Below are 27,692 nucleotides of genomic sequence, written 5' to 3'. Positions count from 1 at the left end.
TCGAAGTCATTCGACGCATGCGAGGGACGGCGGGCGCCTGGACATGTACGGTAGGTCTGTACTGAGGACCGTACATGTCCGAGCGGGCAGAATTCCAGCGGACTGTTTTAAAACAAGTCCAGGAATATTTGTCTGCTGGGAAAAGGCCCGGCGGGCAAATGTTTGCTGGAATTCGGCCCGCTCGCGCCCACACACGACCAAACATGTCTGCTGAAACTGGCCTGCGGGCCAGTTTCAGCAGACATGTTTGGTCGTGAGTATGGGGCCTTAGACTAACAAGTTTGAATGTGATGAATATATCCTACCTAATCAAATAAACTTTGAATATAGATGCACAAGCAAGGTACTGAATTCTCAAAAATAGAACTTACTTTGCACTTTGCTTTTCAAGATCTCCTGTGCCTTTGAAGGAAGTTCATCTGGCGGCACCGGCAGGGGAATCACATCAGCTAGCAGTAATTCACTGGTTTTATTTAAGTACCATACTATCTGATCTTCTGTATATAATTTAGGTATGGCAGCTAGTAATGCCTTATTTTTTTCTTTGAAAATCCTGTAAAAAAAATGCATTCCCATAAAAAAATGTTCTAATGCATAAAACATTATAAAAACACTATACACGCTTACCCCACTTTTAAGTACGCAATGGGGTTTGTTTACTAAAGCTGGAAAGTGCAAAATCAGGCTCACTTCTGCATAGAAACCAATGAGCTTCTAACCCCAGCTCGTTCATTTAAGCCTGGTAATAAAACATGGAAGCTCATTGGTTTCTATGCAGAAGTGAGTAAACACACAAATCCCTGTCCTGTCAGGGGAGGAGAAACAGATTGGCCCAGATTCAGGTAGATTTGCCCATTAGTTGCACATGTGAAGAGCAGCTGATTTGCTCTGCGCTGGGGCAAATTGGAAAGATTGCCACCTGATTCAGGATTCCTTTTGTCTGCTAACTTGCTCCTTTGTAAGGCAAAAATCAGGGCGTAAGGCAGCGCAAGTGAAAGTGGGTGTGCCCTATGCAAATGATCTTTTTTCCACTCAGCAGTGGTTTGCTCCTATTTTCAGGGCAAATTTTGCCCACCTGCTTGCACTGAGCAAATAAATAGGGGCAGACCTGCGCAGGTCCTGTGCAAAATTACATCCTGCTTTTCCCACCCCCCTGAGCAAGGTAATTTTGCCCTTTTTGCTGATATGGCACCTCCTCATGAAAAAAAAAAAAAGAAAAGCTAATTTTATAGCTTCAGAGATGGAGATACTTCTTGCAGCACTCACGCGCCATAGTGATGTGCTGTATGGTGCCCAGCGGCAGCACTCCACTGTAGCCCAAAGGAGGACTATCTATGATGGCATTACCCTGGACATAAATGCCCTGGGTAATGAAGAAAGGACGTGGGAGGACATTCAAAAGAAGTTGAATGACATGCGGCGTAGGGTCCGGGATAAGCTTGTGCTTATCCGTAAGCATACGAGTGGCACGGGAGGAGGACCACCCTGCAAGATCCTGAAAGGAGGTGATCGCGCAAAGTCTAGCGCTGGAGCAGGTGGAGGGAGTCCCAGGCTACGACTCCACTGTTGGGGACTTGGGGACTGGTAAGTTTTTTGTTTTCATATTTGCTGTGTATCATGGGAGGGGGTAGAAGTGAACATATGAGGGGGTAGAAGGGAATATGTAACACGTTTTTGTTTCTCATATCTGCTGTGTATCATGGGAGGGGGTAGAAGGGAACATATGAGGGGGTAGAAGGGAAGATGTAAAAAGTTTTTATTTCTCATATCTGCTGTGTATCATGGGAGGGGGTAGAAGGGAAGATGTAAAAAGTTTTTATTTCTCATATCTGCTGTGTATCATGGGAGGGGGTAGAAGGGAACATGTGATAAGTGTGTTGCTCCAGCAACATATTTTTTTTGTGTCATCCACAGATGTTGATGATGAGGCTGGGCCATCGTCGGCTGTAGGGCGACCCACGCCATCCCCAGAACATCATGGGGTGCAGTCAGGCCCCCTGCTGATCCTGTGCATGTTGGTGGAGGAGGATATCGGCCAGAGTCCATCTAGGGAGGAGGAAGTGGTGGAGGAGTCCATTATCCTCAACCTGGATGAATCTGTGTACCTCCAGGAGGATCCCACCATCCCTGACCTCCCCACCACCCCCCCGACCATAACGTCATCCCCCTCCAGGGCAAGCCCCTCCAGTGTCCCCCCCTCCAGTGTCCCTCCCTCCAGTGTGGCCCACTCCCCTTCTTCTCCCTCAGTTCGTGCCCCAGCCTCTAATCCAAGGAAGGCTCTATGTAAAACTAGGGGTGTACCCTCCAGCCTCCGTGAAGGTCTGCAGGAGGAGCAGGCCCGGCAGACCCGCCATATAGGGGACATGGTGGGAGACTTGAGGCGGGTGGCGGACAGCCTGGCATCCTCCTCCTCCTCCTCTCTGCAGCAGGCCCTCAACCTGCATGCTGACCGGGGGATACGAGATACTGAGAGCTTGGAGGAAGTCAGTGCCAACTGTGGAGCCATGGTCACCTGCATGGTCGAGCAGCAGGGCGCCATCGCTTTGCTAACAGCGGAGGTGAGCAGGTTGGCAGGTGCGGTGGAGGCCAACACTGCTGCTGTGCGGGAGGAGGGGAGATTAACCCGGGGGCAGCAGAGGACCAATACCACCCGGCAGATGCGGATGTTGGCATAAACCAACAGCGTGCTCACCCGCCTGGCCAATGCCATGGAGGGCATGCAGGCACCACCTGCCAGGAGTGAGGAAGTAGGGGTTGATGCTACTCCCCCCCCCCTCCATCCCCACCCCATGCTCCATCCCCACCACAGGCTCCATCCCCACCACAGGCTCAACCACGCAGACTGAGGAGCCAGAGCCGGGGCACCCTTGGCACAAGGATGTCCAAAAAAAAAAAAAATGTTCCTTTTATTTTTTGTATTTTTTACCTATCCCTTGCTGCTCATATAATGAGCTTTTTCTATTTATTTTGATTATGCTTATATTTTTTTTTTTTGGGGGATATTTTATTTTTTGCTCAGATTAGGAGCTTTTCTATATTTAGTTTATGCTCAAAGTTTTTTTTTTTTTTTTTGTTTGTAGTCCCTACACACGGTGAGGAGTGCTGTAGTTGCTCTCCAGCTGACCTGTGGCCATCTGTTGCTAACTTGCCCCTGCTTTTATAAAGTGCAAATTTGCCCCGGCCAAACAGCTTGCGCGCTTTGGGAGCAAAATGCTCCTCACACGCGCAAGTTTATGAATCAGTGGCAGTTCCTCATTTGCATATTTGCTGAGGGAAAACCATGAGAGCGCAAGTTGCTCCCTGAGCAAAATTGCCCCTTAATTGCGCCGGGGCAGAGAAACTGCCTCCGTGCAAAAATGGCACATTTCAGGCTTAGCTTGCTTTCTGGGTCACCCGCAAATTTGCCTGGGAGCAAATCCGTACTTGCGCGGCGCAAATCACACTTGCTCCCGCGCAAGTCGTACCTGAATCTGGGCCATTGTGTGTTCCTAGTAGGAACAACCCCCATCAAGGGATGGGGGTGGAGAGAGGGACCAAAGAACAACTAGAGGTATTATCGGGACCACTGCTAGTGGTTGGCGAGCCCGGCCTGGAAGACCCATCCCACAGGAGAGGACCAGAAGGTTGATTTGTTACCGTTGCTGGGAAGAGGGACATGTAGCAGCGGTTTGCCCAGCGGGTGATGAACCCATGCAGTGTGACTTTCTGACAGAGACGACAGTCCTTTTTTGCAACCACATGCACTGCAGTAAAGGGAAATGAGAAACCGTTATATAGAATGTATATATTAAGATGGTAAAGATGTTGTGGTATTGTTGGATTCAGGTAGCCTGGTCACCTTAGTGAAAAGTGATCTAGTGGTGGGAAAAACCTTACATCCTAGGAAAATTGCTGTAGTCTGTGTACATGGGGACACTCGAGAATATCCGGTGACTACGGTTTCCTTTGAAACCTTCCTCGGTAACTTGTGTCACCAAGTGGGTCTAGTTCCCCGACTGCCACATGACGCCATTGTGGGAAGGGATTTCCCAAAGTTCTGGGAACTCTGGGATTGCCCAGATTCCCCAGTAAGTGGTTCTTCTGAGCCTGAACCATCTACTCCAGAATCCTCTAACTGAGAATTCTCCTGAATTTCCGTTCTCAGTCTTAGCAGGGGAAACACCAGTCCCTATGGAGCAGCCGGCTACCTCAGAATAGGAACAGCGCCCGATACGGTTTGTTGACCTTGAGGTGCACAGAGAAAATGTTATCACTGAGCAATTGAGGGACCCCACATTGCTAAGAGCCCGGGAGAATGTAGTGAAGATAGATGGGGAGTTAGTTAACCCTGACAAGAGGGTTGCCCTCCCTTACTTCATTATTGAAAGACCTGTTATATCGAGTGTCATAGAGGACACCATTGAGCAACTGGTAATGCCTAAACCGTACCGCAAGATGGTGTTGGAACTGGCCCATGGGCACATTCTTGTGGGACATTTTGGAGCAGAAAAAACCCGGGAGAGAATCACCCAGAGGTTTTATTGGCCTGGGATCACTAAGGAAGTGGAAGTGTACTGCTGGTTTCTATTCACAGCTGTACCAGATTATGCACGCTCCAGTTTTAGTAAATCAACCCCTTTGTCTGCAATTCCCTCTGCTCCTCCTCACTTGTGCTGCAAGATAAAAATAACTTTTCCATGCTGGAAATAGCTAATTTGCATACCCGACGCGGAAAACGACGCGAACTCCACCCAGCGGATGCCGAAAGATTGCATCTACGATCCGAAGGCGTACGAAGCTGTACGCCTGTCGGATCAAACCCAGATGCCGTCGTATCTTGGTTTGAGGATTCAAACTAAAGATACGACGCGGGTAATTTGAAGCAGACTCTCTCTCTCTCTCTGGATCTGGCCCAGTATGTTTTATCACTTGCCACTGATTTTGTGCTTGTACAAATTTGGCTAGACAGTCAAGTGGCGACCTATCACAAACACGTCTGTGACTTGGGGTTCTGACCCATAGTTAAGGAATAATTGACCTAGCTCATATCATATTTTAAAGGGAACCAGTCACTGATTGGTATCTGTAATAATCTGAATCTTTACTCTTGATGTTATATAATAGTGTGGCCTTACCTTTCACAATGGCTGGATTTTTTATTATTAACTTTCATTCTTTTGCTACAATAGAGCAGAAGCGTCAGGCTATAAGTCCACCCTATCTCCTGATCAGTGCTGATATTAGACACTAGAGTTGTCCCGATACCACTTTTTTAGGGCCGAGTACAAGTACCGATACTTTTTATCAAGTACTCGCCGATACCGATTACCGATACTTTTTTTAAATAAATCTCATATGACAGTGGCACATGTGTCAGTATTTTTTTTTTACATTTTTTTTTTTTTTACAATGCTTTATTTTTTTAAGGGGGGTGGATGGACAGTGTTAGTGTGTTTTTTATTTATTTTTTTATTTTTTACAATTCATTTTTTTATTATTTATTGCAATTCCTTTTTTATTTTATTTTTATCAGCCCTGTTGGGGGGCTTTGGTGAGATATCAGGGGTCTTAACATCTCTGACATCTCCCCTCTAAAACAGGGAAAGGGACTTGGGACACAGATTCCCCAGTCCCTTTCTCATCAGCCTCAGCTGCGCTGAAAATGAAAGGAGAGAAGACAGCGGCTTCTCTCCATTCATAAACTGAAACATTGTAAACAGGTTACAATGTTTCAGTTATATGAATGGACAGATTCAGTGATCACTGACTCTGTACATTCGGAAAAGGTGGGATCCTGACAGATCGAGTGGGTGGAGGAGGGGAACGGAGGGGGGACACGGCGGGAGGACACAGCAGCAGGACAGAGGGGGACACGGCAGCAGCATGGGGGGACACGGCAGCAGCACGGAGGGAGGACACAGCAGCAGGACGGAGGGGGACATGACGGCAGCATGGGGGGACACGGCAGCAGCACGGATGGAGGACACAGCAGCAGGACGGAGGGGGACATGACGGCAGCATGGGGGGACATGGCGGCAGCATGGAGGGGGACACGGCAGCAGCACGGAGGGGGATATGGAGGGGTACAGCAGCGGAATGGAGGAGGATACAAGGACAGTCAGCGGTGATTGGTGCTTGTAACTCCCCCACCGCACTGATCACCCTGACTGTCCAGGTATCGGGTGAAGCATCGGAGCATTTGCCCGAGTACAAGTACTCGGGCAAATGCTCGGTATCGGTCCCGATACTAGGTATCAGGACAACCCTATTAGACACTGCAGCAGATTTTTGTCATATGTAGTAATGTCCAAATCTGACCAATGGATTGAAAACTAGGTGTGCATTATTCTGCAGTGTTTTAATGCTTGTGGTCAAAAGGACATTTTTGTCAAGTTCCTACTTACCCAGTATGCCGAATGAATCGGATTATAAATTTACCACCTGTAATATAAGATAATATTTCATTGTCACTTTTTTCTACAAAAGGTATGTACAAGAAAAATATTAACATGTGGCTTCAAATAGTCTGACACTTGTGATGTGTTGAGTAATCATGTCATTCTCATAATGGGCATACGGGGCTTAATGTTTGCATGTAATATAATCTATTCAAGCTTCTCATGAGATCAGGCCATACAGGTCACATACTACTGAGCGGGTTATGCTCCTTCTCTACATATAGTTTGTGACACAGAGTAAACCTGATCGGATCACTTTTGCTGTCTTATGCCGGCCATACACGGTTCAAATTTCGAAAGAATTTTCGTACATATTTCGCACCATTAGCGGGCTGCAGCAACAGCTGATTTTCGTGCGGCAATCAAATTTGAGGAATCGGACATGTTGGAAATTTTTTGAAAAACATATGATTTTCTAATCAATGATGGGAAAATCGTGCGAGAAATGTAATAGAAAAAGGAATGCACATGAGTGCAAGAAAAGAAAATTCCCGGAAAGAAAAGAAGATTCCCGCCCACGAAAATTGTTTTCTGTAGCAACATGAGGTGAAATTGAAGGTTTGGTCAGCCGAATTTTGAAAATCGATGGCGGCACCATCGGATCAAAAAAAACCAGAACTTTCTGATTTTGAAAAAAAAATTTGTTCGAAATTCGACCGTGTATGGCCTGCTTTATATATAGGCTGCTCATAGATTGGCAGTGATTTGCTCATGTTAAGATATCAGCCCTTCCTTAAATAGGTTATAGGTGTACCAGAGATAGTGACATTATTTGTGTGGTACTTTGACCTTCCTCACTTGTTCTTAGAAGACTAAAGGATCGGGTTTCATTCACAGGTAGATCTTCCAGTGGCTGAGTGCCTCTGACTGCCTGAAACAGCCTAATATTTTTAAGTGATGCTAGAAATCAAGGACATGGTTACTGGTAAATTACTGTAAATTTAAAGTGGAAATTAATCAAAAAAATGCTGACAGATGGAATCTTTATGACATTGGTCTCTTCTGTCATACCTGCTTCTCCCTGCCTGTGAGCGTTAGAGTCGGTTCACACAGCAGCGGCACGACTTCGGGGGCGACTCTGCAAGTCATCCTGAGGACGACTTCAGAGGCAATTTGCAAACAGACTTCTGTATAGCAGTCAATGCAGGTCGCCCCGAGCCACCCCCGAAGTCGTACAGGAGTCGCTCCTATTAGAACGGTTCCATTGCATTGAATGGGACGCGACACGTCAGGCGGCTGAATGTACACGGATCTGTGCCATGCCACGAAAGCATTGCAGTATTTACCAACAATAATGAGTGTTATCGTTGCAAAAACATAATTGTCATTGTATGCCAAGATAAAAAAAAAATAATTCTCTATAGTTGTTTTGTTACCTTTTACACAGAGAAAAGGAATAGTCCCTGCTCCAGAGGTGTTGCTAGGGGGGTGCGGTCCGCCCCAGGTGACACCCGCTAGAGGGGTGACACCATCCCGATTTATAAAAAAATAATTTTTTTTTTTAGCTGACATGTGGGGGGCGGCTCCCCCCCGCGACTGCAGCGATGAGCGCCGCGGAATCGGAGCGCCGAACGCCGCGGTACAAGAGGAGGGGGGGTTGCGGGGTGACACCGCAGCACCATCCATCCCCTCCTCTCACAGCCACGGGCTCTTAGCGGTGGTCGGCAGTCGGCACACAGGCACAGCCCCCTCCTCTCTGTTTGTGTGTACAGAGGGGGAGGAGCCGAGGGGACCTTCTGTCCATGTACCGTGGCGCTGCCTGCGATAATCTGAGGTACTGAATGGGGAGGGGGGGTGTTTTCACCTGGGGGGATTTCACTGAAGGGGTGGGGGGGATGTACTAAGGGGGTGTTTGCACTGAGGGGGGTTTCACTAAGGGGGGTTTGCACTGAGGGGGGGGGGGGGTTTGTACTAAGGGGGGGGTGTTTGCACTGGGGGTGTTTGCACTGGGGGGTTGCACCGAGGGGGTTTGCACTGAGGGGGGGGTGTCTGCACTGAGGGGGGGTGTCTGCACTGAGGGGGGGTGTCTGCACTGAGGGGGGGTCTGTGTAACATGCAGGGGTCCAGAGGTGCAGGTGGCTGTGTAATGTAAAATGGGTGCAGTGATGCAGGGTGCTGTGTAATGTAAAGGGGTGCAGAGGGCTGTGTAGTGTAAAAGGGTCCAGAGGTGCAGGGGGCTATGTGATGTAAAGGGGTGCAGAGGTGCAGACGGCTGTGTAATGTAAAGGGGTCCAGAGGTGCAGGGTGCTGTGTAATGTAAAGGGGTCCAGAGGTGCAGGGGGCTATGTGATGTAAAGGGGTCCAGTGGTGCAGGGGCTGTGTAATGTAAAGAGGTGCAGGGTGCTGTGTAATGTAAAGGGGCCCAGAGGTGCAGGGTGCTGTGTAATGTAAAAGGGTCCAGAGGTGAAGGGGGCTGTGAGATGTAAAGGGGTCCAGTGATGCAGGGTGCTGTGTAATGTAAAGGGGTCCAGAGGTGCAGGGGGCTATGTGATGTAAAGGGGTCCAGTGGTGCAGGGGGCTGTGTAATGTAAAAGGGTCCAGAGGTGCAGGGGGCTATGAGATGTAAAGGGGTCCAGTGATGCAGGGTGCTGTGTAATGTAAAGGGGTGCAGTGATGCAGGGTACTGTGTAATTTTGAAGGGGTCCAGTGATGCAGGGGGCTGTGTAATGTAAAGAGGTCCAGAGGTGCAGGGTGCTGTGTAATGTAAAAGGGTCCAGAGGTGAAGGGGGCTGTGAGATGTAAATGGGTCCAGTGATACAGGGTGCTGTGTAATTTTAAAGGGGTCCAGTGATGCAGGGTACTGTGTAATTTTAGAGGGGTCCAGTGATGCAGGGGGTTGTGTAACGTAAAGGGGTCCAGTGATGCAGGGGGCTGTTTAATGTAAAGGGGCCCAGTGATGCAGGGTGCTGTGCAATGTAAAGTGATCCAGAGGTGCAGTTGTGGAGAGGGGTACACAGTAGTAACAAAAAGATATTGAAGGATGCAGAGGTATGCAGGCACAGTGGGGTGTTTTTACATTTTAACGTGGGGGGGTGCCAGATATTGGATCCGCCCCGGGTGCCAAATGCTCTAGGTACGCCCCTGCCCTGCTCCTAGTATGCAACTAATTTGTAAGTCAGTTGAATTAGTGGGAATGATGGAGTACCAGATGCACTAGGCATAGGCTTTCCACACTGCAGATGGCAAGCAATTCGTAATTATGTGCTGTGTAGAACTGTGGCAATATGCAAATTGTGCTCTACATTCTCTACACTGTTTTCCAGCATTCACAGCTCAGATGGCACCTAAGGCAGGGGGTTGGGGTGAGAGACATCTTGCCAATTGCATTACCTGTCCTGTAATAAAGATAATGTACCTGCAAATAACTCATCAGCTAAGCAATAAAGAGCATCCAGGAACTCCTCTTCTAGCTTCTTTCTTTGTTTATTTTTCTCTTCCTCTAAATATGGAATCGCTTTTGATGAATTCGTACTCGGTTCATCTGCGGGAACACTTAAGGGATCTGTACTGGATTTTGTAGAGTCACCTTGTGTTACCTGTATATAATAAATTCAAGATCATTATGTCAGCACCCGTACAAACAGCTTACAAATAGGTAAGATGACAGCTTTATCTGTATTAGGGTTGTCCCGATACCACTTTTTTAGGACCGAGTACAAGTTCCGATACTTTTTTTCAAGTAGTCGCCGATACCGATTACCAATACTTTTTTTAAATGTCATGTGACTGTTTTCAAACCACAATACAGACTAAGGAAATTTTCTTTAGAATTATGAAGAACTGGTACATCATGGTGTGGGGCTGTTTTTTAGCATACGGTACTGGAAAACTACATATCATTGAAGGAGTGATCACTGTCAGTGCAGCTCATCGGTGCCAGTGCCCAAAAGTGCAGCTAGCCAGTGCCACCTATCAGTGCAGATCAGTGCAGGGAGGCAGCTTATTAGTGCATCTCATCAGTGCCACCCAATCAATGCCAGTGCCACCTACAGTATCAGTGCCATCCATTTATGAGTGCCATTCAATCAATGCCAGTGCCACCTATCAGTGCCATCCAATGGCACTGATAGGTGGCACTGGCATTGATTGGATGGCACTCATAAATGGATGGCACTGATAGGTGGCACTGGCATTGATTGGATGGCACTCATAAATGTGGCACTGATGAGATGCACTAATAAGCTGCCTCCCTGCACTGATATAGCACCCCCCCCCCCAAAAAAAAAGTTAACCACTTCAGGTTCGTTGCAGCCAGTACTGTACCCACACTTCTTCTGCACAATTAAACATTATCTCATCTGTATGACAGTGACTTCCCCAGCGCTCATGGCTTACTTGCTTTTTACTGTACTTTTTCGATCGTGCGGTGCGGTCCTTTCGCAAGGCAATGGAGACTCCTAGGACGGCCTCTGGATGACGTCACGCACGCCGCCGGGGGACGTCAAGCTCCGCCTACAGTCAGTGTCTGTGTTCAGTACAGTACTGAAGGGGAGGAGCACGCTCAGCCTCGGCGCACTGGCACCGCCCGCGCTACAAGAGGCTGTGTTGTTGTGGATAGCCGCGGCTCTGCTGTGAATCATAGCAGCGGCCCACGGCCCGTGATTAAATGTTGTTCACTGCGTCAATTGGGCCTATATCATAATGCAGGCTGCAGCTGCCTGGACGTGTGGATTTATTATATAGCGGTCGTCGGCCGGCCACCGGACCCTGGTGAGAGAATTAAGTTTGGGCCTATATTATGATGGGGGCCTGGAGCTGCAGCTCCATCAGCCCCACGGTTAATCCGGCCCTGCCTCTATGCACCGCTCGATGTCACAAAAAAAAAAAAAAAAAGTATTCTATTTTGGTATCGGGAGTATTTGCGCGAGTACGAGTACTAGCGCAAGTACTCGGTATCGGTCCCGATACCGATACTGGTATCGGTATCGGGACAACCCTAATCTGTATCATTGGTACAGGATAGAAATGAGGAGACCATGGGGACACCTACTCTGGGGATTGGTAAAGTGCTAAGGGTTACCCCTGGGTGCCTATATGCTGTGCGATTTAATTATGAAATAAAACTTGTAATATGCAATGTTGATTGTTTGGCATTTTTTTAATACCCTTGTATGTAAAATATACAATCACAGTAACTGTTTTTGTTCCAGGCCATTTAAAAGAAAGCCCAAAAGTACAGAGTGCAATACCATACACCATACTTTATAAATGCATTTCCCAAATAGAGCAATAAAGGAACAAGCTGAAACTTGGTATTAAAGCCCAGCTCCAGTTTAGCCACATCCTCTAACACAACCCCCCTTCCTCCCTGTAGTTAATAAGAAAACATCCAGTACATACCTTATTAAATCCTTGTTTCTTCCTGTCAGTATTGTGATGGACAGTGTCCTCCCTCTCCAGCATAGGTAGGGCATGGTCCTCACTGCTGAATAAAATGGCAGATGTGTCTTCTAGCTCATTGCCAGAACCATCTTTGGCTAACCAAGAAATATGAAGAGAAGTAAAGGAATTTAAATTTTTTCATACATAAGAAACCTCAAGTATTCTTGTCATTTGTTATGTGATTACTTGTAATGCAACCATTAGCTGTGAAATACATACATTTCTTGTTCTTTGCCTTCTTTTTCCACTGGAACGCTTTGAAGCCATCACTTTCATAACAGCCTTCGGGATCATCAGTGCTTTCATGAAATGTATCTTCGGTCTCAGATTTAACAGCTAAATTGTCCTCCGGTGACAGCTATAGTCATTGAATTTATTGGTCAATTATAAACAAACTTATATCATGAAGACGGTGTACTAACTTCATTTACTAACATTCATTTACACTACCTAAATTATCATCAACGTTAAAATATAACTAAAAGGGAAAACTTTTTTCTTCTAGCTTTGTATAGAGTGGAGATAGATTTTAGAACACCTATTAGGTTTTTATTGCTGTCTTTGTCCCTGTTAGGGAGATTCACCCTCTCTATTTGTCCTGTTTACCATCATTATTGAAAGTGAATGTAAAAGAAAAACCCACATTTTGAGTTGTCCCTAGAAAAGTAATAGAAAGGAAATCTTCCAATGGGGACACTAGTTCTTGTGATCTGGGGGGGCCCCAAGGGATTCCCATTATTTGCAGTGATTTCCTTTCACTTCCTGATTTGGCTATGGGACAGGAAGTAAAGGGAAATCTCCCTAATGAGACACAGATGGTAAAATATAAAAAAATAAAAACTTACAGGGATTATTATCCTCCCTTAAAAAAAAAGTATTCAGCATAACAGGATACCAAACAAAATAATAAAAAAAAAAGTTTATGTGCAGTTATAACACACAATATAAATTACTTACATCATTGTCGGAGAAGGCTCTACTAAACAGTTCTGTTCCTTTCTCTTCATAATTAAAAGGGGAAAAGAAAAAAATAGGCTCTGATTTTTGATAGAGTTTGATAAGTTCCAACAGTTTCTGAAAAATAAATATAGGTCAATTTATAACAACTACCCTACCATAAAACAATAACATTTTCAAGGCCACAAGAATCACATGTATGGTTTATATTAAGTAAAATAAATTACCATTTCTGACAAGTATTGGCATTGTAGCACCTCTTCTTGCCAAAAGTCTGTACAATAAGGACTAATGACAACTCTCGCAGTATCAGAGGTTATAAAATGGAATACTAGGAAAAAGTTTTTTTTTTGTATTTGATAGCATAAGGATGGGTTAGAACCCTTTGTGAAGATTAACTTTTACTTTTTGGCCCAGGTCAAGACAGATAGGTGTATCCCCTAAAGACATGCATGCACACGAAACACGTTGGAATGGGCCTTACGTGCTGACGTCACCCTGCCACTTCTGGGTTCTTAATTGGCTGCCATCACTGTAAGACTGGCCGTGTTTACTCTGGTTTGGTGTACACCAGATGGATTCTTTAAAAAAAGCTGTATTTATATACAAACCATGAAATAAATATACTACACCATATATTACCTCTCAGACTCTGCGTGGTGAGTGTCTTAGATTAGAACTCCCCCTGGCTGAGCGCTGTATATATGGAAGATTGATTGATTGATTGCTGGAGACTCCGTTTAATTGGAATGATGCTCAATGCTGTTTATCAATAGAGTTCTGGTGAGTGCATATTGCTGAAGGAAGAGCATTCAAGTCACATTATGTTTTCCCACTGTTGCACCGGGAAGTGTCACTACTAGAGGACTTTTCATCAATTGCCAAATTAATTTTATATTCTGTGGACTTTCTGGTTTGGAGTTTTCCTATGGACACTACATGATCACATTTATGGTGTTTATTAATTTATATTAACATATGCTTTTCCATATTTATTTAATATTTATTATATGACTTTTAATTTTTTTTTTAAGCCCTGCACTTTTTAATATTATTTATCAGGTTGGTCTAACTTTGTGCTAGCTTTTACAAGGAAGATAGGTGAGACTTGAGATTTTCACAAAAGGGATACCGACAAATGTAATACCTTTACTTTGAAGGGTGGTAAAGTGTTAGAATGTCTGTCAGTTTCTTTCTATTTGTGGCCTGGTTGGTATCTCTCTGTAGTGCTACCCCTGCAGAAGCCGCTTTGTAATTTGGGTTCTCTGTTCTGCGCATTGACTCAAAGAACAACCTCAGGCCCCCTGACACACCTGGTTAAGTGAAAGGTACTGCATGCCCTTATAAGAACACGAGAATAGTTACCTTTAACTTGGCTGTGAATTAGCACCAGGAAATAGACACAAGACCATTTAGAGGTAAATTAACTAAGGCCTGAATCACACTAGTGCGGTGCGAATTTCAGCTCTCTTATCTCTGCAGAGAGATAAGAGAAGTGTTCAGCAGATTAGCAACATTTTAGATGCGAATTTGGAGACCTGGGAGAAGTAACAGGTGAGAGGAGAGTGGGGGAGAAGTGTATTGAGCTGAATGAGAGAAATTTCTGAAGAGAACTGAACACATCTGCGAATCAGCTGCGTACCCATACAAGATAATGGGCTTGAATTCGCACCTGAGCCGCACCGCAATGCCTAAAAGACGCACACGGTTTTACTGCAATGCGCAGTGCGAATCCATCGCACATATGTGAACCAGCCTCATTGAAAACAATGTATTTAGAAATGCTCTGCGTATTGGATGCGGTTTAAGCCGCACTCAATTCGCATAGGTGTGAACCTGGCCTCAATGTATTGGTACTGGTTAGAATAAATGGTGGTTTGAGTATAAATAAACACACAGAAGGTAGGTTGAGACACAGATTGCTGGACAGCATAATCACTATACCAAGGTAATTAAGACTAGAGTTTTGTACCACTAAACTGGGATTAACTCATGAATCAGCAAAGTCAGCAATGAAGAGAACATATAAGCATTATCTGAAATGTGAATGATAATACTATAACTATTCTAGACTGCACTGTATCAGCTGTAAAGTGGCAATCTTTAGTCCTAATTCTTCAGATATCTAGAACTAAGGCCCAGTTGTACTGTTGGTACATGTGAGAATAGTCCTAGTTAAGCCTGCAGGCACCAGTAAGGTTACTAGATAGCTGTATTGTCAGTACTCAATGGTTCAGTCTTTCTAGCAGCAGACAGTAAATCCCCACAGCAGCAGCTCACTAGTCTCAGCAATATTGTATCTCACCATCAGGTCACACAGACAGCGATTAGTCCACTGACTGCTCTGCACCCAGATGACTCTAGCTGTCTGCACCCTGAACTCAGCACTCTCAATTCTTCTCAGGTCGCCATGACGCTGCAGTGGTGGTGCACACTGGACAGCGATGTGCACTTTCCAGGCTCCCTAATGGCAATAGAAAGCTGTGTCCTCTACAGCCTGAGAAAAAGCAGCTCTTTGCCCTCCTCCTAGCAATCTCCCTCTGGGAGATTCAGCTCAGAAGCTACAGTAGAGTCTCTCTCCTCTGGACTACAGTTCCCACAGTGCAATGCTGCCTGACTGTAAGCGGCGCTCATCGCCATATTGTGTTCCACGCTGGAACGCATATGGGGACCGCGCACTGACATCAACGCCCAGCGCCGCATGTGCCAAGCGTAATCAACGCTCTATTTGTCACACATGCTTTGCTGCTATAAACAGCACAGAGCAGTTACTACACGCTGTTCTATTATTGTCGCCCGTAGCCGGACCACGCTACAACTAAACTACTGGCAATATCCCCTCAACTGAATACCATCGCAGCCCGGATCCATGCCATCACTAAGCTACAACTTAATCCTTACTGAAGTTGCTGGCGACACCATAAGATATCCTCCACCAGGAGACCCTCCATTACAGAATCCCATTGCTGCCACAATACTCTGCTTACTGAAGAATCTCATGCTCTGCAAAGGGGTAAGTACCAGTACTACGTTACATTTATTGCTCTAGAATTACCCTGTTCACATATAGCTTTTTCTAAGTACTGTATTTGAATCTGGCTCTAGTTAATACTAACGTGCTGCTTGGGATTACTTATTGTGCTTTCATGTAACAGTTGTGGAAGATCTTAAAGGGACATACACTCTTAAACCATTTAATCTACAGTTGCCTCTCTCAAGTATATGCTACCTGCTGTAAGGGGTTAGCTCGGTAGTGTTAGTGGGCGTCCTGATTCTCCTGTAGTCCAAGGGAGGGGGGCGAGCATCACTCCACACCAGGGAGAAAGCCTTGCATTATTGTGTGGAGTTACAGACATAAGAACATGGAGTGAGGATTTCTCAGAAGAAATAAGGACATTTAAAAGCAAAATCGAAGGATGAAGTAGGTAAAGGAAGCTATTTAGGAAAACAAATTGTACCTTTACAACCCCTTTAAGATCTACCAATATATGTTTGTATATAAATCCACCACTGGGACCCAAAGGAGTTGCCAATCCCAATATAAGTTTATGAAGCTTGAGTAGCCCCCATAGTAGGTACAAGGGACTTTGATGGCAACAGAAGAGAAAGAATATGAAAAAATAACATTTTATTAGTAAAATATAAAATTATTCAGGTGCAAACATCACCATAAATAGAACATGTAAAAACAGAATACAAAATTTGATCGTAGATGTCTGGTATTAGTTGATGTTCAGCCCGATGCGTTTCAGGACAACTGTAAGGTCCCTTCATCAGAGACTTAAAGTTAGGAAAAGTCTGGCCTCAACGATACTCCCTTTTCTCTGCCCCTGTTCATGACTGTCATGTGCAATTGTTGTCTTTTATTATGTTTCTTTTCTTTTTTGTCTTGTTTTTAGAATGTGTTATGGTAGTCATACCTTGCTTTGAACTCCCCTTATGAAGGGACCTTACAGTTGTCCTGAAACACATATTACCAGACACCTACAATCAAATTTTGTACTCTGTTTTTACATGTTCTATTTATGTTGATGTTTTCACCTGAATCATTTTATATTTTACTAATAAAATTTGTTATTTTTTCATATTCTTTCTCTTCTGTTGCCTTCAAAGTCCCTAGTACCTACTATGGGGGGGGTACTTGTTCTTCATACCAATATATGTTGGTGGCCCTTTGGGAGCTTCAGCCGCGGCCTGACAAGATTCATAGCCTGGAGCTCTTGGACGCCAGTTGTCTATAACAGCTGGAAGTTCCAGCCCACATGCTGGTTGGAACCAGCAGGAGCTGCAGATTTCCCGAGCTGTTTTAAAACGGCACTGCGACAAATAGCCTCTGACCCTGTGCTGTATTAAAACAGTGGTTAAGAGTTACACAGAATGCATAAAAGGTTTTTTACATTGTTCTATTAAGGCCATTGGCCAATAGTATACTATATATATTTTTTATAGTTAAATCTGTTATGTTAAATAATAAATACATAATAAATACATAAATATTGTATATTACTATGTATACATTTATCTAGCCAGCAGGTGGCACTCTTTTCCCCTTTACACATGTGAAACATTAGGTCACCCTCAGCCACGCTGACAGTAGCACAATGTTTACCAAAATGTTACTTTTATGTAAATGTTAGAATAATAACTCAATAGATGCTTATTCAAATATTCAATATTTTCACTTTTGGTCTATTGACTGCTGTGTTTTGCTATTCCATAAAACCTTGGTTTGAGAGTAACTTGGTTTGAGAGTGTTTTGCAAGACAAGCAAAATGTTTTAATAAATTCTGCCTTGATATGCAAGCGATGTCTTGATATAAGAGTAGCGTCATGTCACAACTGAGTAGAAAAGAGAAGGAAGGCGCCCCCAAGTGTAGCAATATGGTTACATTTAATGAAGGTACAATATTTAGCAACTTATTGCTACACTTAGAGGCGCCTCTCTTCTCTTTTATACTCTGTAAAAAAAATGCTTTGATATACAAGTGCTTTGGATTACAAGCATGTTTCTGGAACAAATTATGCTCTTAAACCAAAGTTTTACTGTATTGTGTTGCAACTGGAAGTTACTGGATGTGCACACAGAGAAGCTGGAGAAGACAAAGCTTCCCCCTCGCCCAAGTTGCTTTTTTTGATGAATTTTTTTAGTTTTTTTCCCCAGACTAACAGACTCAAGTGCATGCTGACAGCTATTATGCGATCTCAGACTGTATGATCACATTTAGCAAAGGCAGAGTCTATATTTCTTACATGTATAAACGTATCCGGGTCGATTCCAATGGCTTGAAAAAAATGTCTGTCTTCCTCTATTTCTGATCCTTCTAAGTATGGAAATATGTTTAAATCTTGATAATCCTGAAACAGAACAGAACCTTTTGTTAAAATTTCTCTTTGACTACTGTGTGTTTATACTATAATTCTAATGATATGAATATATGGGTATATAGGGTGGCAATGGATGCCAAAGAAACAAAGCCACAGTGTTCTAACATGCCAATATGTCACTAAGCAGAGTTTATAGGCTAAGTTCACCTCTTTTTTTTTTTTTTCTAAATTTAAGCTCCCCTATGTACCAATATAGCATTAATGTACTTATTTTTCAAAAATAAAACAGCTTTCCATTTATTCTACACAGGCTTACTTCACTCTCTTCAAATCTTTTTAACCACTTCAATACAGGACACTTCCCCCCTTCCTGCCCAGACTGATTTTCAGCTTTCAGCGCTGTTGCATTTTGAATGACAATTGCGCGGTCCCTGTACACTGTACCTAAATGACATTTTTATAATTTTTTTCCCCATAATAAAACTTTATTTTGGTGGTATTTGATCACCTCTGGTATTTTTTTATTTGTAGTGCAAAAAATAAAAACCCCAAACATTTTTAGAAAAAAATGTTTCTTTGTTTCTGTTAAAAAAAACTTTGTAAATATGTAAGTTTTCTCCACTAATGGGCACTGGTGAGGGTGCACTGATTAGGCAGTATTGATTGGCACTGATGAGGCGGCACTGATGGGTACTCATGATGAGGCACTTGTATGCAGCACTGATAAACACTGATAGGCAGCACTGATAAGCATCGATAGGTGGCACTGGGCACTGATAGGTGGCATTGATAGGTGGCATTGATACGTGGCACTAATAGATGGCACTGTTAGGCAGCACTGAACAGGAGGCACTGACAGGCATCACTGATGGGCGCTGAGTACCATCCCTATTGGGCATTGATTGGCATCCCTGGTGGTCCTGGGTGGGCATCCCTTGTGATTCTGGATGGGTATCCTGGGGGGGGGGGTGCACTGATAATCAATCAGCACACCCCCCCCCCCATCAGGAGAGCAGCCGATCGGCTCTCCTCTACTTGCGTCTGTCATTGCCAATGGAGGAAAAGCCGATAAACGGTTCTTCCCATTTACACTGTAATCAGCTGTGCTTGGAAACAGCTGATCACGTGGTAAAGAGCTTACGTCAGAGGCTCTTTACCAAGATCATAGATGCCAGTGTGTCAGACTGACACACCACACCAGCAATCGCTGCACTGGCTTGTTATCCTGCTGGACGTCATATGAGGCCCAGTCAGGATAACCAAACCATTCCCCGGCCGCCATTCTGCTATAGGCCGGGCGGAAAGTAGTTAAAACACTCTTATCTATTACTTCTGCCTCACTTCCTGGACACACATTAGGTCATTACACAGGAAGGAGTTGACCAGCTGAGGGTAGATGATGCAGAGTGTGTACTAATGAGATCAGCAGAAGTAATCGAGCAGTGTGTTTAAACAGCTATGAAGAGAGTGATTCAATCCTGTGTAGAATACATGGAAAGCTGTTTTATTTTTGCAAAATAAGTGCATTAATGCTATATTGGTACATAGTGGAGCTGAAAAAAAAGGTGAACTTATCCTTTAACAGTTTAACGCTTACCCTACATATGATGCTATAGATCTGCCTGAAGTCTTCCACACTTCTTTCTGTAATCCACAGATTTGCATTTAAGGAACCCTCTTCATATACACCGATCTTGTATATATTCCTGTCTTGTGTTGGACTCTGAAAAGATAAAGTTACATAAATGAATTATCTTCTTAGAAGAAATATACTAATATGCATTTTGCACTTTCATTAAACCCAAACTCTCAAATGTTGTGGCGAGAAAAGAGCAATAACATACCAGCCAGACATGTACAGAATATAGTCAGTGAAGTCTACTATGCTGAATTTATACCTTTCATATATATTGGACCTGCAGCTGTCTGAATATCTGAACACTGACAGCATCTGATTTGACGAAACCAATAATTTTCAGATGAGTTGCTTTTAAATTGACTTTTGTGGCATTGGGTGGTGCCAGCAGGGCTGCTATCTGTCTCAATTTTAAGCTGTTTACTGCTAGCCTTATGCCGTGTACACACGATCATTTTTGGGCATGAAAAAAAACAATGGGCCAGATTCACGTAGATCAGCGGATCTATAGATCCGCTCGATCTACGTGATTTAAGATCCGCTCCCGTAAGTTTAAGAGGCAAGTGGCTAATTCACAAACCACTTACCTCCAAACTTGCGACGGCGGATCCTAAATCCCCCGGCGGAATTCAAATTCCGCGGCTAGGGGGAGTGTACTATTTAAATCAGGCGCGTTCCCGCGCCGATTTAAATGCGCATGCGCCGTCCGGGGAATTTCCCGGCGTGCATTGCTCCCACTGACGTCACTAGGACGTCAGTGGTTTCGACGTGAGCGTGACTTGCGACGCGCGTGTTTGTGAATCGGCGTACGCAAACGACGTTAGAAAATTCAAATTCGACGCGGGAACGCCGGCTATACTTAACATTGGCTGCGCCTGATAAAAGCAGGGGTAAGTATACGACGGGTACGCCGCTACGGAAACGTCATAAGAAGACTGTCGGGTCCGCGTACGTTCGTGAATTTGCGTATCTCGCTAAATTACATATTATTTATCGTAAATCAGCGGGAACGCCCCCGGCGCCCTTTTTTAAATTGAAAAAAAGATCCGACAGTGTAACACAGTGTAACACTGTCAGATCTTAGCCCTATCTATGCGTATCTAATTCTATGAATCAGGCGCATAGATAGGACCAGTGTAAGTCAGAGATACGATGGTGTATCTGTAGATACACCGTCGTATCTCTTTGTGAATCTGGCCCCTTGTTTTTAAAAAATTTCATTTAAAATGATCGTTTATTAATTGTTCGGGTTCTGAAAAACGACAAAAAAAAAAAAAAATTCGAACATGCTGCATTTTTTAACGACGTTTTAAACTATGTAGTTTTTCGGGTTGTAAAAAATGGTCGTGTGTGGGCTTAAACGACGTGAAAAACCTGCGCATGCTCAGAAGCAAGTTATGGGACGGGAGCGCTCGTTCTGGTAAAACTACCGTTTGTAATGGAGTAAGCACATTCATCACGCTGTAACAGACAGAAAAGCGTGAATCGTCTTTTACTAACACGAAATCAGCTAAAGCAGCCCCAAGGGTGGCGTCATCCGAATGGAACTTCCCCTTTATAGTGCCGTTGTACGTCACCGCGCTTTGCTAGAGCATTTTTTTTAACGATCGTGTGTAGGCAACGCCGTTTTAATGATGACGTTAAAAAAAACTTTGTTTTTTCTAGAGCCTTAAAAACTTTGTTTATTACAACCCGAAAAATGATCGTGTGTACGCGGCATTAGGCTGGCCATACATGGAACACAATTTGGCCAAGTCAGCAGGGACTGGCCAAAGTTCGATCCATGTGTGACCACTGTGGATAAACTATTGATCAACTCCTGCTCAACCACCCTGTCAGAGGGAGTCTCTCCGCTGTCAGAATACAATAGCACAGCAGGGAGGATTACCCAATCCACTTTGAATATGTGGATGGGGGAATCTATTCTGTTTTCTATTTAGCTCGATGGCTAAATTAAAAAAATGAAATCATGTATGGCCACCTTTAGTTTAGGGCGTTTAGCAGAACTCCAGACAAACAGCTATATGAACAGATGAAATACATGTATGTTTACACAGGGATGCGTCCACGACACGACGCATGCGCAGTTCATTCAACGTATTTGTCTGGCTCTCAAACCATCATTTGCATGGGGTCACGCCTCATTTGCATGGGGCAAGCCCACTTCCACCTACGCCGGCCTGCGCCTTCGAAATCTACGCCACGCCGACGCAGCTTTGGGAGCACTGGCTTCCTGAATTCCATGCTTGCCTCTCTACGCTGCGTCGGCGTAGCGTACATTGAGATGCGCTACGGCGGCGTAATGTGCGCCCGTTCTCTGTGAATCCGGGCCATACTGTACTCCTGTATCAACAGATTATATTTTCTATACTTTCCAATTTATAATTTTCAGGTCCTAATGACGGACATTTAGATGCTAATGGAGCCAAGTAAAAACAACACATACACCTACAATACCTCATAGATTTTTGCAGTCCAATTTTCTTGTAGCCATTTCTGAAGGCCAGCATCAATGATCGATGACAGAAGATCGTCTCCGCCACTTTCACAGAGCTCCTTAATAATAAAAAAATAAATACACACACATTACACTGGGAAGTGCATTTGTTTTAAAGCTAGCCATAGACATAAGAAAACAGTGGGTCATGTGGGCACAATCAGAATGACAAGGAGGGAAGGTAGTACCTGAATTGTTGCAGGAAAAACCATTGTGATCAGCCAATACAAATTGAACACGGGCATGCAGTATTTCTCCTGTGATATACTCTGTATACTGTCTAGGAATGTCTGACAGTCTCATGGTATCCACAGAGATGTGGTTTTGTCATGTTATCTATTTGAAACTGGTTGGATGGAGCAATGATATCTCACATTGATGGACTTTTTACAAGAAGAATTATAACAGTTGGTACACACAGTGTGCTTTAAAGTGATTGTAAACCCATTACAACCACTTTAACCTAAAAGGTACGCCTAGATTAAGGCTTGCCTGAAGGCGCAAGAAATATCTCCCAAACCTAAAAGGTTTAGGAATTTGCAGAAACAGTGGCACCGATGTCTACGGCGCATGCGCCGTAGACATCGGGCACAGGCGCACTGAGCTTGCCATTTCTAATGGCGATCATGCCGTTAGTGGCGGCACCCGGGTACCATTTGAACACTCAGCCACCTTCCTATCCTCATCCACATTATACAGGACCAGCACACTTGGCCTACTTGTGGACTTTCTGGTTTGGAAGAGCTGCCATTCTAAAAATGAATGCCTTACCAAGGTATCTACATCTATTCCAAACCATATCTATTAATCTCCCCAACAATATGCAATATTCAAGTAATGTTCTGTAGATTTCTGTGGAACCACAAACCACCCAGAATTATAATGCAGACTCCCACTAGGCCAAAACACTTAGGCCCAGATTTTCAAAGGGCTTACGACGCCGCAACGCCATGTACGCCGTCGTAAGTCCTAATCTGGGTCGTCGTATCTATGCGACTGATTCTTAGAATCAGTTACGCATAGATATCCATAAGATCCGACAGGCGTAAGGCTCTTACGCTGTCGGATCTAAAATGCATTTTTTTTCGCCGCTAGGTGTTGCCTCCGTCGTTTTCCCCGTCGAGTATGCAAATTAGCTAGATACGCGAATTCCCGAACATACGTGCGGTCGACGCAGTGAAGTTACGACGTTTACGTAAGGTTTGCGCGGCGTAAGGTTGCCCCTGCTATATGAGGGGCAACCAATGTTAAGTATGGCCGTCGTTCCCGCGTCGAAATGTAAAAATTTACGTTGTTTGCGTAAGTCGTCCGTGAATGGGGCTGGACACCATTTACGTTCACGTTGAAACCAATGACGTCCTTGCGACGTCATTTAGCGCAATGCACGTCGGGAAATTTTAGGGACGGCGCATGCGCATTACGTTCGGCGCGGGAACGGGCTTAATTTAAATGCGATACGCCCCCTACCCAGCTAATTTGAATTAGGCGGGCTTGCGCCGGGTGAGTTACGCTACGCCGCCGCAACTTTACAGGCAAGTGCTTTGTGAATCAAGCACTTGCCTGTAAAACTTGTGGCGGCGTAACGTAAATGACATACGTTACGCCGCCGCAGTGATGCGGCGATCTACGAGAATCTGGCCCCATGTAGGCATGGCTTCCCTGACATTCGAAAATATCATTGGGCCTGCCATCTCACGCACATAGTGGATTGTGACATGAAAATTTGTCTGTACGCTGAGCGCACACCATATCTCCTGTGCTAATAAGCACACATTCCGTCTCTTGGTATAATGCATCTTACCTATCACTCTATTTCCCGTATATCCCCGAGTAAACAGACATCACCACAGCTTACATTCTCATGCTCTTCTGGCCTCTCCCCAGCATGCCCTTGGTTTTTATTCTAACATCACAAAAGCAATGACAAACAGGAAGTCATGGCTCCAGCAGCCAATCGCTTCCTCCACAGGAAATTACCTCACAGGAAATCCTTCCAACAGGCTGAGTTAATACAAACAATCAATGAATAATGGCTAAAGGAGTCTTATAGGCATGTCTGGGCAGGGACAGCGTGTATGCTTTTAAGCCTCATGGCTTTCGTGTCCCCTGTACCCGGAAGCCAAACAAAAGAAGCCGCATGGCTTTCAACCATGGATGCTTTTCCTGACCATGACAATTCAAAGACTCCAGTATTACCGTTGGTATGAATCCTTATTCGGAGTTGTTTCAGAAAACAACGCATACCCGGATTATACTACTGTTCCTGTGGATGGGGTGGTTATCTTCAGGTGTACACTACGTGTTCTGACATGTGCTGATCAGACATACAGCAGAGACAAGAGCGCCCATGCTCCCATAACTGATAATGTCCTTCCAGAGTGAACATATCACCTCCAGACGATCGTTCTGTGGATTGCACAGGGGCCCTTCGCTGGCCGACATATCCCCACTCTGCAAACACCTCTTTACAACCTCAAGAAGTTTTCCACTACCAGATGGCACTCAACCAGCGTCAGTCTGCCCCAGTCAGCTCTTTAGGGCGGGCTGCGGGAGTACTAACACTGGGAGACACTATGACAATACATATTAAATACATCTTTATAAAATTTCCACAACAATTTGAACATCCACATAAATACTAAAAACTGGATCCATATGGAACAACTGCTTTTGGAAATCCCAGTCAATTCCTGGGATATACCTATTCACTTCCATAACCTCCCATACTATCATAGGAGCATTTTTAAAAGCATTTATTACAGTCTGTAAAAAAATAGCAATCTCTGATGTAGCCCCCTGACACAATTTCTGACCACACAGCATTCACAGCACTCGCAGTCCGAAAGTTCTTTGACAAGGGCACTTTTCATGACTTAAATGCTCTTAATGCATTTAATAAGAACAACGCATTGCCATATTGTATGCACTTTTAAATACACTTTCTAAACTCCCAACAATATAGATACCACTATGCACACTCCCTTATGCCTTGTGAACCTTGTCTCCTCAGACTCCCTTTTTCATTTAATATTATTAATTTATAGTAACCTGTTCCAACTCTTGTCTCCAAAAATACTTTATCTATTCTTGAGATTGGGAAACAGACCTCAATCAAGACTTTATTGAGAATGAGTGGGATTGCATTAACGCTTTATCCCAGAAAAGATCTATCAACATTAATTAAATATTAAGGGACTAATTGCAAGCTTAGCTCTAGATGGTACTATGCTCCCTGAATTTTACATGTTATAGCTTTCTTCTTCAGGGGAAAATGATTATCAACATAGTTATCAATGAGGGTAGAGATAATTAAGCACAGGACCAGATCATTTAAAATCCATAGGGAAAAGGTACTTTGCAGCTGCGTGTCACCAGAGAGCCACCAGGTAGGGGTGCCAAAGCTCCCATCTCCTCACCCACTGGGGGAGGAAGGTGCCCCACTGGGTGTTGCACCCCGTCTTCGTAAAGAAGGCAAATTTAGGTTGCATACATTGGTGGAATTGCTTAGGGGTGCCCAGGGAGGGCTATAAGCGCTCAGACTCGGATAAGTCACAAAAGAAGAGAGAGAAAGGTTGAAATTCATCCATCTCCTATATACAGTATTTGGTACTTTGATGAGAAAAGTACAAAGTATGTAGATATTTCAAGGAGTGTACGGAGAGTTGGTCCCACAGGCTAGTCTAAGGGGTCCATATAAAAGACCTCCAGTATCCCCAGCTGGGATATCTGTAGGTGGAGTGTGAGTCAGAGTGTCTGGGGAGCAGCAATGCTGCCTTTTACCTTTGGATTTGATATGATGCGGTCCTGCTTAATTAAGTTTCACTCCCTCCATAAATTTTCTATAGGATTAAGGTCTGGAGACTGACTAGGCCACTCCATGACCTTAATTTACTTCTTCTTGAGCCGCTTCTTGGTTGCTTTGGCGGTATGTTTTGGGTAATTGTCATGTTGGAAGACTCATCCATGACCCATCTTCAGGCCTGGTTCTGGCTGAATGAAGAAGGTTCTCATCCAATATTTTACAATACAAGGCCCAGTCCATTGGCCCTTCAATGCAGCAAAGTCAGCCTGTACCTTTAACAGAAAAACAGCCCCCAAGGCTGTGTTTCCACCTCCGTGCTTGACTGTAGGGATGGTATTCTTAGGGTCATAGTCAGCATTTTTCTTCCTCCAAACACTGTAAGATATTTACCTTTTTTCATCGGTTATTCCTAGAATAGGTAATATAAATTTCTAGAGGATGTATATTATTTCTTTCAAAAGCATGGTTGTTAAAGTCAAGATTGTCATCACAGCTAGCCTTTTCACCGAATAGCATAATATGGGCAGATAACTGCATTTGTGCTTACTGTATATGTACAGACCTCTGTAGAGTCCATTGTGTCCTCCTCTGTAGAGTCCATTGTGTCCTCTGTAGAGTCCATTGTGTCCTCCCCGATGCTTGGAAAAGATCGAAATGTTGAGCAACCTTCAGATTTGTTACGTTTTAAACGATGTGCCATAGCTTAACAAAAAAAGAAAAAAAAAAAAGAAGAAGGTTATCCTATATTGAATAAATGTTTCGAAAAGGGCTACTGTCTGCATTAAGGAACCATTTTTTTATATTTTACATTGTACAGTATGAAAAACAATAGTGTATGCCAAACTAAAAACGATTGTATTTGTCTGTGCTGCTGTTGGAGGGTTCCCCTCACTTCTTGTCTGATAAAACATTGTCTCTGGGACAGAAATTGAGGGGTAATGTCTCTAACAGATAAAAATCGGAGAGGAGTTCTAACTATTTTCTCTTTTTAAATCTAAGAAAAGTCTTACCTGGACATACACTTTAATCTGACTGGATGCTTGAAGGTACTCTTTTAGGATCAAATATTTTAGTACCCTTTTCCCTTTCAGCTGTCACTCTTTGCGACCTGATGTATTATCCTCTACTTAAGAATTTACTATTTAAAGTGTAATTGCAGTCAAATTCCTACTAGGGCCAAGTTTACTCCCACCCCCATTCTAAGATTATTCTATCTACCCTGTAAAAGAAAAGATGTCTATGCTTACCTTTTCTGAAGCTGATCCAGTCCAGTTGCATGACCGATTTCCAATGAGCCAGCCCCTCACTGTAGAGGAGGTACAGCCAACAACATTTGCCCCATAGTAAACCCATGGGTGTCGTCATTGCCCAAGCTCTGCAGTCATTGTCACCGTCTCTCCTCTACATTGAAGCCGGCGCTGGGACCAGTTCTTATTCAGCTCCCTGGGCAGATTGAATAGTGTGTCCCCCTGCTAACCATTGACGTTCCTCCTGCTGACCTTAGTCATTGCAGGACAGAATAGTGATATAGAGGTCAACGGTAAGGATCATAGTGGCCATGGGGGGACCTACTATTCCACTCACCCAGAAGTGTGGAATATGTTCTAGGAGTTTTTCTGCAAAGTGATGTTTCAGAAAACAAGCTGTTAGGCAAGT

General features: G+C 44.2%; 1 protein-coding gene across 2 annotated transcripts in view; it reads right to left on the bottom strand.

Moving 5' to 3' along the window:
* Nucleotides 1-27,692, bottom strand: part of LOC120913694 — an 88,729-nt gene that overhangs the window by 12,259 nt on the left and 48,778 nt on the right. The window contains exons 8-17 of one of the 2 annotated variants that reach the window (XM_040323840.1): nucleotides 26,584-26,738; nucleotides 22,195-22,293; nucleotides 19,699-19,824; nucleotides 18,027-18,131; nucleotides 12,777-12,893; nucleotides 12,039-12,177; nucleotides 11,778-11,914; nucleotides 9,793-9,973; nucleotides 6,384-6,420; nucleotides 372-553 (exon numbers count right to left, since the gene is read on the bottom strand). In XM_040323840.1, coding sequence (XP_040179774.1) covers nucleotides 372-553; nucleotides 6,384-6,420; nucleotides 9,793-9,973; nucleotides 11,778-11,914; nucleotides 12,039-12,177; nucleotides 12,777-12,893; nucleotides 18,027-18,131; nucleotides 19,699-19,824; nucleotides 22,195-22,293; nucleotides 26,584-26,738 — 1,278 coding nt within the window. The remainder of the gene's footprint in view (nucleotides 1-371; nucleotides 554-6,383; nucleotides 6,421-9,792; nucleotides 9,974-11,777; nucleotides 11,915-12,038; nucleotides 12,178-12,776; nucleotides 12,894-18,026; nucleotides 18,132-19,698; nucleotides 19,825-22,194; nucleotides 22,294-26,583; nucleotides 26,739-27,692) is intronic. The other variant, XM_040323841.1, reaches the window with a different exon arrangement.

Source organism: Rana temporaria, chromosome 9 (genome assembly GCF_905171775.1).
Source record: "Rana temporaria chromosome 9, aRanTem1.1, whole genome shotgun sequence".
In the NCBI taxonomy this organism is placed as follows: Eukaryota; Metazoa; Chordata; class Amphibia; order Anura; family Ranidae; genus Rana; species Rana temporaria.
This window is presented reverse-complemented; position numbering and strand designations above follow the sequence as displayed.